Below are 13186 nucleotides of genomic sequence, written 5' to 3' on the forward strand. Positions count from 1 at the left end.
ATTTCTCTCCAGGCTTTCCTCCCTTATGGAAAAAGAAAGAGGCGGAAAGAAAAACCCACCTTCTTCCTCCTGACCCCCATCCCATCTCTTCCTCCTCATCTTCCTAACTCTACTTTGGAGCCTGCTGCATTTGCGAATCCGTCTCAAAATTCCAAAAGGAAAGATCAAGTTGAAAGACACTGGGACCCAGAGGAATCTGCATCTTGGTAGAGTTAAATAGCAAGAGCGCCTCGGAAAAGAGGACACTCCTGTAGCAATGCCCACTGTGCAGGTGGGGGCAAAGTGAGGTGCTGAGGCCAGCTCATTCAGACTACATCAACCCCCCTCCAAATCCCCTCTCCTTTTTTTTTTTTTTTAAATTAGGGGCACGAAGCATGCTACTGGAGAAAGCAAAATATAGTCCTCTGAAATATTCTGCAACTGTCTAAAATTATTTTATGCTTGTTCTCCGATTACTTTACTGCTAAAATAATTTCTGAATGCTCCAGATCATTTTCACACACCCTGCTCCTAAACGTCCTTGAAAATCTGTCAAATTATTTATTAAGGGGTGAAGAGAAATAATGACTTAAATCTTTAATGAGGGAGTCCCATTCTTCCCAATTAAACAACTGCTTTTCCCTGGTTCCTCTTGGATTCCAGGAGAAGAGAAATGTCCTAAAAACTAAGCCGCGTTACAGAGACAACCTCCCTGGCCACGGAAACCTTTGCTGGGATCTATAACTTCAACTCGCTCCAAGTTTCCTCGATAGAAGTTTCTGGCTGACGGTCCCAACATGTAACTGAGGCACAGTGAGAAGTTATTGTTCCGTGTGTACTCTTGGGAAGCTCTCTTCCAGAGCAGATTAAAATCTTTCTTTTGGTGTATTAAAAGATAGACTTCACGTCTGCCTCTTTCCAAAACCAGGAAGATTCTTAGTTTTAACTGAATCTCAAGAAAAAGAAAAGGAATTTTTTAAAAAGGTCTGGCACATCGCCCTGGTTTTTTAAAATAGGGAAAAGTAATTTAATGCTGATATTTCTAGTTTAAAAACTTCTTTTGTTGCAGCAGTGAATGTGCCCGCGATTTCCAGCTTTCTGCGGTTAGCAATATTATCTTAAGTAACTTTTGGCGCCCTTCGTAAGACTTTTGGATATGGGACGATTGTTTGCGCCCTCTAGGCAAGGGCTGGATCCAAGTTCAGCACCAAAGCCCTTCACATCCGCTCCTGCTTTCTCTCCTATCTCCGCCAGCTCCCGCTCCCTCCCCCGCGGGATGGGGGGGGGGGGGGAGGCGGGGAAACACTACAAAGCACAGTTCCAACTACAGCCTTTGGAAACAAGACTGAGAAAAATACAGTAGAAGAGTTACAGTTACAGAAAGGCTTCTGGTAACTTTCTCTCCAAGAGGCATAAATTTAAACACACACACAAAGAAACAGATGTTCCTCAAAGGGCAGTCTGGGGGTAAAAAACATTTCCAACTCTCTCCCCTCGTCCCAAGTTGCAAAAGTAAATCCTTGTCCAGAGTTCACAAAGATACTAAGACACTTGAGAGAGAGCAGGGATGGAGGGGAGAGAGAAGAAAGAAAGGATAGTAGAGAAAGTGTAGGAAACAGGTGAAGTACAAAAACTAGTTTACTGCAATCATATAAATGACCCATTGTTAGGAAGGATAAACCGCTTATTGGAAATAACCACTCCAATCATTTATTTTGCAAGTGCTAGGAGGCTGCCTTGAAATGGGATTGTCTTTGCGCAAAGGAGGCTCCTGTCATACTCTCTGCTATCCATATTCTTCCTGGCACAGAGCCCAGCCTTGCATTTACTGTGTTTTATTTGCAGAAATGTTACCTTGCCAGCTTTAGTGAAATCCTCTTAGATATATAAATTACGTCAATAAGGTTTCACTTGTATGTACATCTCAAATACCTCTCATTTCGGAGGTTACTTGATAGGAAGATCTTATTAATATGACTTCGATTTTAATGCCCAAAGCAGAGACGATAAAATTGGGGTTCATAAGTGACACTGCCATTCACTCTGTAGTTCTTACCATGACCAACTTTATTCCTAGCATTTTCCAATATTTTTCTTCTCTAGGTTTTCGACCCACTGGTCATTTGTGTGCTGATTTTTCTTAGATGCCTATAATACTAAATTGAATAATGTCCCTGAACTGAGCATCCAAGTGAATTTTAACATCAGATTTCCAAACCAGATTTGATTAGAAGGCCCAAAGCCTTGGGAAATAACTTGATGGGAATTTAATCCCAAGATGGGAAAGAGCCCGTACTATTTTCCATGCATTTCCCAACAGAATTAGGTGTCTACAATGCTCAGCGGGAAGAAAGAGATGGATGTATTTTAGTCAGAGGCTGCCAGTTACTGCCTCCAAGACAAGCTGCAAGTTACTGCAGTTGGTTTCCACTGGATTGGTATCAAAGACTGGTCCAAGAGGCCAGACTCCAACTAAGTTAGCAAGTCAGCAATCTTTCACACACACCCTCCACAGGGGTTGTTGCGGTAACAAGAACAAATGTGCACTTGGCTAGTTCCAATATCCTATTTGCTACTGACCATATATTTAAACAGCAGAATTCAAGAAAAGTGGAGGGAAAAAAACACTCTTTCTTTCCTTCTTCCTTTCAAATGTATAAAACAGCTGTCACTCCACCTGTGACACATCCTCTCCCCCTTAAACCTGCTGTTGAGAGTTCAAGAAGAGAGGCTTTCCTATTCCTTCAAAGTACTTGAAAAGCCAAAGCTGCTCGGATAACCAGAGTGAGAAGGGTTGTAATGCTGAGTATTCAGTGCACTACTTCCCAAAGCTCAATACAGTCCTGTAGTTCAAGTTTCTAAGCTACACATTTTTAAAAGTTGAACCTCCCCCTTCACAACAGTTAACAACTTCCCTGAATTTAACAATAATTATTAATGCAAAGTTAATATTTCTCTAGCAGAATTTTTCTAACTTTTTTCCAAAAGACAATTAAGAAAGCATTACAATTCATGCAAAAATCCCCCAATCTGTTTTTTCCCCTTTAACTCAAAAACTCTTTCCTATTGTGCTTGCTAAATCCGGAAGACCTTGTAGCTTTGACAGCTTGAACCACACCATCCCCTTCAGAGCCGCAGAGAACTTCAGATCTTTGTGCCCCGCCCCCTCTGGCTACTGAGAACCATTGTACACCCAAGCTTCCACATGATTGGCTAAAGCTTTTGTCAATCTCCCATGTTGTCCCATTGATTAGAGGATCGAATCGTCAATTATTCTCCGGGTCCAGACATTTCTTTTCGAGTTAGGTTGACTGCTGAGGCCAGACGTCTTTTTACAGAACAGAGCACGTACAGGATTTTTTTCCCCCTTTCTGGAACCGAGCAAGCGCTAGGAGGAAAAAAATCTGTCAAGCTCAGCAATTTTTTTTTTCAAATCTCGGGAAGAAAAAAAAAAAGGAACCCCGATCTGTGATGTACATAGCACCAAAAAAAAAAAAAAAAAAAAAAAAGCCATCCACAAAGCTACATCTTTAAAACAAAACCATCACAATAGACATTCACCCGGCAATCACTTAAATGCATACGCAAGCTAGAGAAATTTTAAAGTCTTAGCCATTAAACAAAATCATTCTACCATTATTGTTGTTTATAAAACACACATCGTATAAACGCAAAATAGAAAGTTTAAGATGTGCCACGTACCATTGCAATGTAAAAAGAGTACGTGAGAAACTTTAAAATGTTCAGACGAATTGCTTCATTTGTTGTCCCCTTTTTTTGCATTAAAAAAAATCTAAATAAACTTGGAACCGTTGAAAACCCGGAAGAGATTTTTTTTAAAGCCGTTGGCCAATTGCAGGCTTCTTGGAGATTTTTTTTTTTTTTAACTCCAAATCAGAAGGCTTTTGCTATTGCAATGCGCGCTCTCTGCCTCTCTCACTGTCTCTCTCTCCTCTTTTGATAGCGATCCAACCCGGGCTGGCTGGTTCTCAGATTCTCTCTGGTTTTGCCTTGTGTGCTTTGCATTGTACGAGACTTTGCAGAAGTTGCAATCGATTCGCAGTCCCTCTCTCCTCTCCCTACCCTCTTGTTTATTTCCGCAATCGCTGCAATTTGCATAGTAACCACGCACGAGGCGCCGGCGGCAGCCAGCGGAGGGGGCCGGGAGGGGGCAGCGAAAAGGCCTTGCCCCCTTCTCCCCTCCTCCCGTCTCTCTCCCCGCCAGTCTCCTCCTCCCCCACGGTGCGTGGCCAATAGGAGCCCCGGCATTCAGCGCAAGCTCCGGTCGGGACACCGTTCGGAAGAAAAGCTCCTGTGTTACTAGGCCCTGCTCGCAGGATCGTGTTTTTGGCGCGGTGGAAGTTCCCTTGCTTGCGGACCTCGCCGCCGGTGCTAGGGATATATCCGGATACAGTACATTTGCCTGCGGTTGTGCGGGTTCTGCACGTTTTAATCAAGCCTGCACACCTGCTTTCTCGGTTTCTTTTTCCATAGCCTCTCGTGAGTTATTAGGCTAGTTCATGATGGTTAGTGAGAGATTTAACCTTTATTTGCACTGGTATAGACCAAGAGTTAAAGATCCTCTTTGGTGCATTAAATCACGAGAGTGCAAAATGTCACAGAGAACTTGTAGTGAAATAAAGCTTCTACTCTAGGTTCCAAAAGGAAAAAAACTTGCTCTGTGCTCTGCAGATGACTGAACATAACATTGTTACGTGGGTTCCCTCAAAAATAAAGTTGTTCCTTTAAAGGAGGAGATGCAGTGAAATTCTAGTTTAATTGCCAAGCATCTACCTTGTCAGTATCTTTACAAAACCTGGATTCCACAAAGCTTGAAACCCGCCCCTACCTCCTACCGGCCCAGGAGGACTCTGTTTGGACATTTGAAATGGGGGGTGCAGAGTTGGGGGAGACTGCTAAGGTAGTTATTGGAACATTCAGTCCTTCATCTCACTGATTCATTCTATTTCATTAACCCAGATCCTTTAAGACCATTTCAATGTCAACCTTTATGTGTTTGTTTTAAACAACAGACTGTTTTTAAACAGTTTGTTTAGCCATTGCTGCAGTGCCGGCACCTGGGAAGACAACTCTAAAGGAAGGGAGTGTCCCTTTAAATGGAAAGCATCACCACCTGGCTACTGCGTTTCTTTGCTTTGCGTCACTTAAGTAGCTGTGGACGTTTTGCTGAATAACTGAGTTACAGGAAAATGTGTGCTTAGCTCACTTGATAAAAATTATCCAATGAGAAGTCCAGAGGAATAGGAAGCAACCTGGCAGTTGTCTGATTTTCTTAACTGTCCTTGGTGAAGGTACCTATTAATCAATAACAGGACCTTGCACAGCTAAATTAGAGGTTAGAGAAACCTCCTATTTCATTTTGAACCACATTTTTGGCTTTAGGCTTGCACTGTACGACTAGCTAACTGATGCAGCATTACTGAGAGGTATGGTACTGTGGCCACCAGTGTTGTGAGACAGACTTTGCTGTTCTGGTCTGCCTCTTACAGATTCTGATGCTCTCTTGCTCTAGAAGGTCTGTGGCATTTAATCCTGGCCCCTTCCACTGAGCATCATTCTCAACTTGGCATACTACTTTCACTCTAGAAATATACTTGATGGGATGTAGTGGCTTAAGTAAAAAAGCAAAATACTACTACTAATAATAATTAAGTAACCAAAAAACTTCTAGGCCTAGTACAGCTGGTGCCAGGCTGTGTAACCTTGAGATAGTTACATAACACCTGTAAAATAGAACATCAATCTATTGTGAGAATGGAGGATTGTTTTGTCAACAGCTAAGAGCCTTTCAAATGCACAAGAGGGATGGACTTGTACTGCACTGCTGTGTAGACGCCATGGTCTGAATAGTCTCCAATGCTAAGCAAGCCAGGCCTTGTCAGTAGGTGGTAACTGAGTTTGTGTGCATGTCTGTAGCTCATTAACTTAGTTTCATGTGGCAGGTTAGTATTGTTTCCAAAGTGACCTTTTATATCTCCATCTGGTCAACAACATAGTATAGCTATAGAGTTGAACTTAGGTATTCATGTTCGTCTTATTATGTGACTCCAGGCAAGTTGTTTAACCTCTGTAAGCTTTTTATTCCTCATCTGGAAAACAGGATCTATTCAGATAACATATATAAATTACCTAGTACATTACATGTGCTAAAAATATTGTATCTATAGTGGTACTACCATTACTGTTTAATCTGTACCATATTCTAGGCACATTGAATGTGCTAAGAGCTGGAGATACAGAGGATAAGACATTGTCCCTGCCCTTAAGAAGCATTCAGTTCAATGGGAGAGATAAGGCACAAAATTTAGTAATAATATAATGCAATAAGTGCTGTGTCCAACTTAGGTATACATAAAGGGCAATAGAAATTGCCAGATGATAGGGAGAGTCATAGGAGGCTAAAAAAGAGGAAATGACATTGGTGTTGGGCCAGAAGTATTCATTTGTCACGCAGACAAGGGAGAAGCAGGGCATTCTTGTCCAAGAAAGCACAGTGATGTCAGTGTATGCACTGACATGGATATAGCTGTGGCTTGTTGCTCTAGCTAGTATTAGCTTCTATCACAGTAACTAGAGATGAAGTTAGACAATCAGGCTGAAGCAAGATGGCGGAGGACCTTGTGAGCTGTTTAAACTTTCACTTGAAGGACTTGGGAAACATCAAAGTATTTAACCAAAAGATATACAAAGTAAATCTTGCAGATTAGAAAGATCATTCCAGCAGTGGAGGCAAAGAGACCAATTAGAAAGAAGTGAGAGAAGGTGAAGTCCTGAGTTATGCACAGCAGGAATGAAAGAGCAAGAAAGAGAAAGGGAGGGAAGAGAAGAGAAAGAGAGAGAGGGAAAGAGGAGAGAAAGCAAGGAAGACTCACCATTAACATTAGTTTTGGGGGACTTTGATCAATAGGGACAACTTAGGAGTGCAGTTTTTCCAGACTCTCCCAAGTCCAAAACCCGTAAGATGTATAATAAGACCTCTTAGCGAAAGAGGCTCTCCTGGCTTCACAGGATGCCACTTCTGTATCCTTAAACCCACCAATGTCAAGTCATTTTGAAATAATACCAGCAACAGTAACAATAGCTCACACGGTTGAGTGTTCATATTGACTCTTCTCACCCTGTGAATTTGCATTCCAGTAACATCAGCCCCACCATGCCACTGAAAATCAGCTGCACATCGAATAGTGTGACTTTGGATTGCCAACCCCATTGAGAGCCTCATGCTTCCCTGTAGACTGGCTTTATGCCTTGAAAATAGTAGGCTTTTCCAGGAATTCTGCTTTGTTGACCCAAATAAAAACTTAATCCTCTTTCAGGGCACTGATATGAAGACTATAACATCAGAGTCTTACAGATTTGGCAACATGATTCAAAATTGCAGTACTTTTCTAATAGCGTATTTTTAAATTTGTGAACTAAGTTGAATGTTGACCATAGGGATATATTTCACATTTCCTTTTTTTTTTAATTTTTTAATGTTTATTTATTTTTAAGAGAAACAGAGTGCAAGTGGTGAGGGGTCAGAGAGAGAGACAGCATAATCCAAAGCAGGCTCCAGGGTCCGAGTTGTCAGGACAGAGCCCAACATGGGGCTCACACCCATGAACCATGAGATGATGACCTGAGCAGAAGTCAGATGCTTAACCAACTGAGCCACCCAGGCACCCCTATTTCACATTTTTTTTCATTTGACTTGGTAAATCTGAGATCATCCAAAGCACTTTTTAGGCTAAGTAATCAACACTGGCAATTAGAGGACCAACATGGCAATATAAATGATAGATACTAGAAGCAAATTTAAATCTAGGAATTTATGGGGCTCCCTAATAAGCAAATTTTGGCAGACTCTTGTCCCCCACATCTGTCCCTCTCTATTTTTGGATACATAAATGATCAGTTTAGAGCCTATATTTCCTAGCCTTCCTTGCGGATAGGCATGACACATGATTAAGATCTTAGTAGAATGGAGAAGAATTATTGAGTCAACCTTCCATGTCACTTGCTTAAAAGAAATTTATTCAAAACTTGTGGCCTTTCCAAAGGCTGCAATGAGGTCATATTAGGGACTCAACTTCAATGAAAAGACCAGGGACAACACCCTGGGAGACAAGAGAACAGCAAAATGGAGGGAACATGAATCCCTAAGTGAACGTATGGAGCAGAACTGCTTCTCTAGTCTAGATCATATTTACGCCACTGTGTTTTGAGATCTCTGATTTGGCAGCCCAGCCTCTACTATCACTATCACTATCATCATCATCATCATCATCATCATCATCATCATCAATCAATTTCATGGTACCTTTGGATTGTTTTCTAAAAGCTTATGGCTTTCCCAAGCTTAATACAAAATACATTTAAAATTTTTTAACATTTTTATTTATTATTGAGAAACAGAGAGAGACAAAGCATGAATATGGGAAGGGCAAAGAGAGGGGGAGGCACAGAATCTGAAGGAGGCTCTAGGCACTGAGCTGTCAGCACAGAGTCTGAGGTGGGGCTCGAACTCACAAACCATGAGATCACAACCTGAGCTGAAGTTGGAGGCTTAACCGACTGAGCAACCCAGGCGCCCCCAAAATACATTTTTAAAAAATTTTTTAAAACTTCAGTTCATTTAAACTAAAAAAAAAGTTCACCCGTTTCTCCTATTGATTTTATTATCAGCCTCCTTTTCCAGACTTTCCTCCTGCCTAATCTCTCTTTACTACCCCCTTCACCCAGATGCAACGAGTCACTTTGCTATTTTCACCACTTTTGGAACACACCAAGCATGTTCATCCCTCTCTTTCCTTGTTTGTGTGATATTTTCTGCCCAGAAGTCCCTAATGTTTTCTTCCTCTTCCATCATTTTTTTCCAACAAGCAGTTTAATGTTACTTCCCAACCCCCCCCAACCCCAGCAGAATTGGCCAATTCCTCCTGTGTGTTCTCTAACATCTTATGCTCATCTCCAGGACAGTAATGCTCACAATGTATGTCAGTTATTTGTGTGTTTGGTAGACTATGAGCTCCTCAAAAGTGCAAACCTTTATTCATCCTTGTGTCCCTACAAGCCAAGTGCTATAATCCTCAATGGGTGTGTGGTAAATTAATGTGTAAATGGAAAGATGAACAAATGGTTACCTTTTCCAGCCTTGCACTCTAATGTAATACAGGCTCAGGAGTGTGAATGATGCAAGGCAGGGGGAGATTTTAACTATAAATAGTAGGACTTTGAGTTTGCTTCCGCACGTGTTATCACTATTAACCTTCCTTCTGGGCAGGTAGGTCAGGCCCTGTCTTTCCCACCACACAAGTGAGGAAAGTAAGGCCCAGGACACTGTAGGGAGCCCCTCAACATCATTTGCTTAGGTTGAGTAGAATTCAACTCATTTAGCAATCCTCCCCAGAGCTCTGGCTATGATGTATGGCTTAGGAAAGAGTTCAGGCTTCAGTTTTTTTCTTTGGAGTGACATTTTAATATTAGTTGGTTCTAATCATAACCAAAGGTAAACAAATGAACCCATCCTTTTTTTTAATGGCTTTATTAAGGTTCAATTGATATACAAGGAACCACACATATTTAATAGATACAACTGGATGAGTTTGGACAGAGACAAATACCCCTGGTATCATAACCACAATCAAGATAATAGACATATCCAACACCTCCAAGAGATTCCTTGTGTGCCCCCACCTCGGACTATTTTGAGGGGAAGAACATTTCACATGAAGTATGCCCTCTCCACACTGTATTGTTAACTTTAGACCCTGGACCATTTGGGGGGTAAGAACATTTCACATGAAGTATGCCCTCTCCACACTGCATCGTGAACTACAGGCAGATCTCTAGAACATACTCATCTGGCACAGGCAAAACTTTATACCCATTGACTAATAGCTCCCTGTTTCCCCCACCCCACAGATCCACCCTCTCTTTCTTAGCTGCACAACACAATACACTGCAGAGGTTCTTGAAGACCACAGGTGATGTCACGCACGTGAGCTGCTAGGATAGTCAGAGAGAGGAAGCCTGTATCTCGACTAAAGCCAAGGCTGCAAAGTGTGAGACTGCAATTCACAGAAGGAGAGCTGAAGGGGAGCTCAGAAGTCTCCAGCCACCACATTTTACAGCTGATAAAACGGAAACTAGCGGAGTGAAGTAGCTAGCTCATGGCCACACAGCTGGTAAAGAATTAATCCCCGATCCAGGGCCAGTCTCATGACATCATGCACAGGATATTTTGCAGGAATGGGAAAGGAGTGAACAACTATCTGTGGTATCAGAGTTGAAAAGAGGCTTGGGCAAGTGAAGGGACAGTGAATCTGATAGAGAAACCGGTTCATCGCCTAAACCAATCAGATGGCTATAAAATCAAGGCTGGGAACTGAAAGATTTACCCAAACATATTCAGACAATTCAAGGATAATTTTCAGGAAAAATAAGGGAGGGTGGGGATGAGAGCAACAATCTAGAACTGTCACTTGGTGTTAAAAGTTGTGAACTGAACTGGTTCTCTCTTCTGTGTTGTTTGTGGCCTTGGGAAGTTCAATCTCTCTCTCTGGCTTCCTTCTCAGTAAAATGTAAATATCAGCAGCCTCCCTTTGAGGGGTTTTGATAGGATTCAATGAAATCATGAGTGTGAAACTGTTATAAATCTAGGTTTCTGTTCCATGAAGGCCTACACTATGAATAATTGTTTATAATACAGCACAGAATAAAGAATATAGAGAGTCATGTTTATCCAAAAGGTTTTGGCATGGAGATTGTGTATGTGTGTGTGTGTGTGTGTATCAATATCTATCTGTATCTATACACACATACACATATAAACACACACACACAAAATCTCTACTCCAAACCTTTGAATAGATTTAGAATAAATCTGATTACCTAACTAACTACCTAACTACCTACCTAACTAACTAACTAACTAACTAACTAACTAACTATATATGAGAGAGAGAGAGAGGGAGAGAGAGAAATGAGGAGACATCAAGGCCAAGATTAGCATCCAAATACATGCAATGAGATTCTATGTACTTTTTTAGGGTTGACTTGTAATTTTACTTTGAAGTTTCTTAATAATCAGTTTAAAAAGAAAAGGGAAAAACTTATGAAATACATGATATTCATATGATAATAAAATTCAAATTCAATAAGGGTTGTTCGAAAGCAACACAGACATCCTGAGGCCTGAGAAAACTGACCCCATGACCTCCTGACACCCCCATCACCACCACTGCATACAGACAGACAGACCAGGGCTGTCGTGAAGAGGACAGTCTTCACTGTGATGCACTGAAGCAGGTTCCCAATCCCTGGATGAAATGCCAGCCAGCACAAGGACAGAGGGAGTAGGAAGGATGGAAGCTTCTAAAATTACGATTTTAGGAACTCCTTGGCTATAGTTTAGTGTCCTGGGCTAGTGTGCTAGTGCTCAGTATCTGGCAAATTAGAATGTGCCTACTTTGACATCAGCGTCTATAGGCCCAGAAAATCAGCAACAAAGAAAGGAAAGAACCAGTTGAGGTTGATGCCTCTGACCCTGGGGTTTTTCACACTCACTCTAATATTCCTAAGATTACATCTCAACCCCCAAAAATAGCATGGAGAGGAAGGAAATGGGAACTGGAAAACCCAGTTGGTGTGGACACTGAGTGCAGACTCTCTTTTCCAGCCCATGCTTTAGCTTGTCAGCCTCTCTTGACCTCTCTTTTTTATAAGGTGACTCAAAATGGGATCAGGAAAGGGAACTCTGGCAAAGGAAGTTATAGAATTGGGGTTATTGTTGTACTGGACACACAAGCAAAAGCAAGTAGGTAGTTTGTCTCAAAGCCCAGTCAGTAGGCTAAGAATTAGGCTTACACATCAACCAAAATCATTACAAAAGAAAAATAATATTAAAAACCTGTGCGGGTCAAGCCAGGGAGGTAAGTAACTATACCGGTAGATCCCTTTGGGAAATGGGAATCTTTGTTTTTAATTTTTTTTTCAGTTTTTAAAGTTTATTTATTTTTGAGAGAGAGAGGGAGAGTGAGCACAAGGGGGAGGGGCAGAGAGAGAGAGAGAGAGAGAGAGAGAATCCAAAGCAAGCTCCAGGCTGTGAGCTATCAGCACAGAGCCTAATGCAGGGCTCAAACTCACCAACCATGAGATCATGACCTAAGCCAAAGTCAGAGGCTTAACAAATTAGCCCACCCAGGAGCCTCCAAATTTTTAAGAATTGTGATTAGAAAGTACATAACATCTACACTTTAAGCATTTTTAAATGTACGGTTTGGTGCCCTTAAGTATATTCACGTTGTTGAGCAGCCATCATCGTTATCCATCTCTAGAACTTTTTCCCAAACTGAAACTCCGTTTGCAGCTATTAAACAATAACTTCCCATTCCTTTCTCTCCCCAAGCCCCTAGAAACCATCATTTTACATTCTGTCTCTATGAATGTGACTACTCCAGGTACTTCCGACAAGTGGAATCATTTGATGTTTGTCCTTTTATATTACCTTATTTCATTTAGTATACTGTCTCTAAGGTTCATGCCTGTTGCAGCATGTGCCAGAAGTTTCTTCTGTTTTAGGTTGAGAAGCATTCCCTGGTATGTAGATACCACGTTTTGTTTATCCATTCATGCACTGACGGATACTTAGGTTCCTTCCACCCTTTGACTATTGTGAGTAATGCTTCTATGAACACGGTATATAAATATCTACCCCGCTTTCAACGGTTCCCTGCTTTCAATGTTTTTGAGTATATCCATCAGAAGTGGAATTGCTTAATCATACAGTAATTCTATTTTAAATTTTTTTGAGGAGAAAACAGCAATCTTTGTTTATCTTTGGAGAAAAAAATGAACAAATTCTTTAATGACTTGTTTCACTTATGGTGTTGATTTTGTGAGTATCCAGATTCTTGGATTCTAATCCCAGTTCTCTTATTAACTGTGTGATATTTGAAAGTCACTTGAGTTATCAGAAACTCTCAATTTCCTCATCTGAAAAAATGACATCTTTGAAATAGTTGGTATCCAAGGTCTTTGAAATTCTAAAGATCTATAATTATGCATATTTCCTTTGGTGTATGGGTTCATCCATTTATGTTTTCATTCATTCATTTTGGAAATGCCTTTTGAATGCCAGAGCAGGGTTTTCCCCCCTCAAAAATAAACATGAGTAATGGGGAGAGGACTAGGAATGGTAGGA

The 13186-nt window shown here is 41.2% G+C and overlaps 1 protein-coding gene across 1 annotated transcript in view; it reads right to left on the reverse strand.

Annotated features, from left to right (window-relative positions):
• NFIA (nuclear factor I A) overlaps positions 1-3750 on the reverse strand; it is a 362772-nt gene extending 359022 nt beyond the window's left edge. Inside the window, exon 1 of the mRNA XM_029946438.1 lies at positions 3682-3750. Within this exon, the coding sequence (XP_029802298.1) occupies positions 3682-3684 (3 nt within the window). The 5' untranslated portion in view covers positions 3685-3750. The remainder of the gene's footprint in view (positions 1-3681) is intronic.
• Positions 3751-13186: the final 9436 nt, after the last annotated feature.

This window comes from Suricata suricatta, chromosome 8, assembly GCF_006229205.1.
Source record: "Suricata suricatta isolate VVHF042 chromosome 8, meerkat_22Aug2017_6uvM2_HiC, whole genome shotgun sequence".
Lineage (NCBI taxonomy): Eukaryota > Metazoa > Chordata > Mammalia > Carnivora > Herpestidae > Suricata > Suricata suricatta.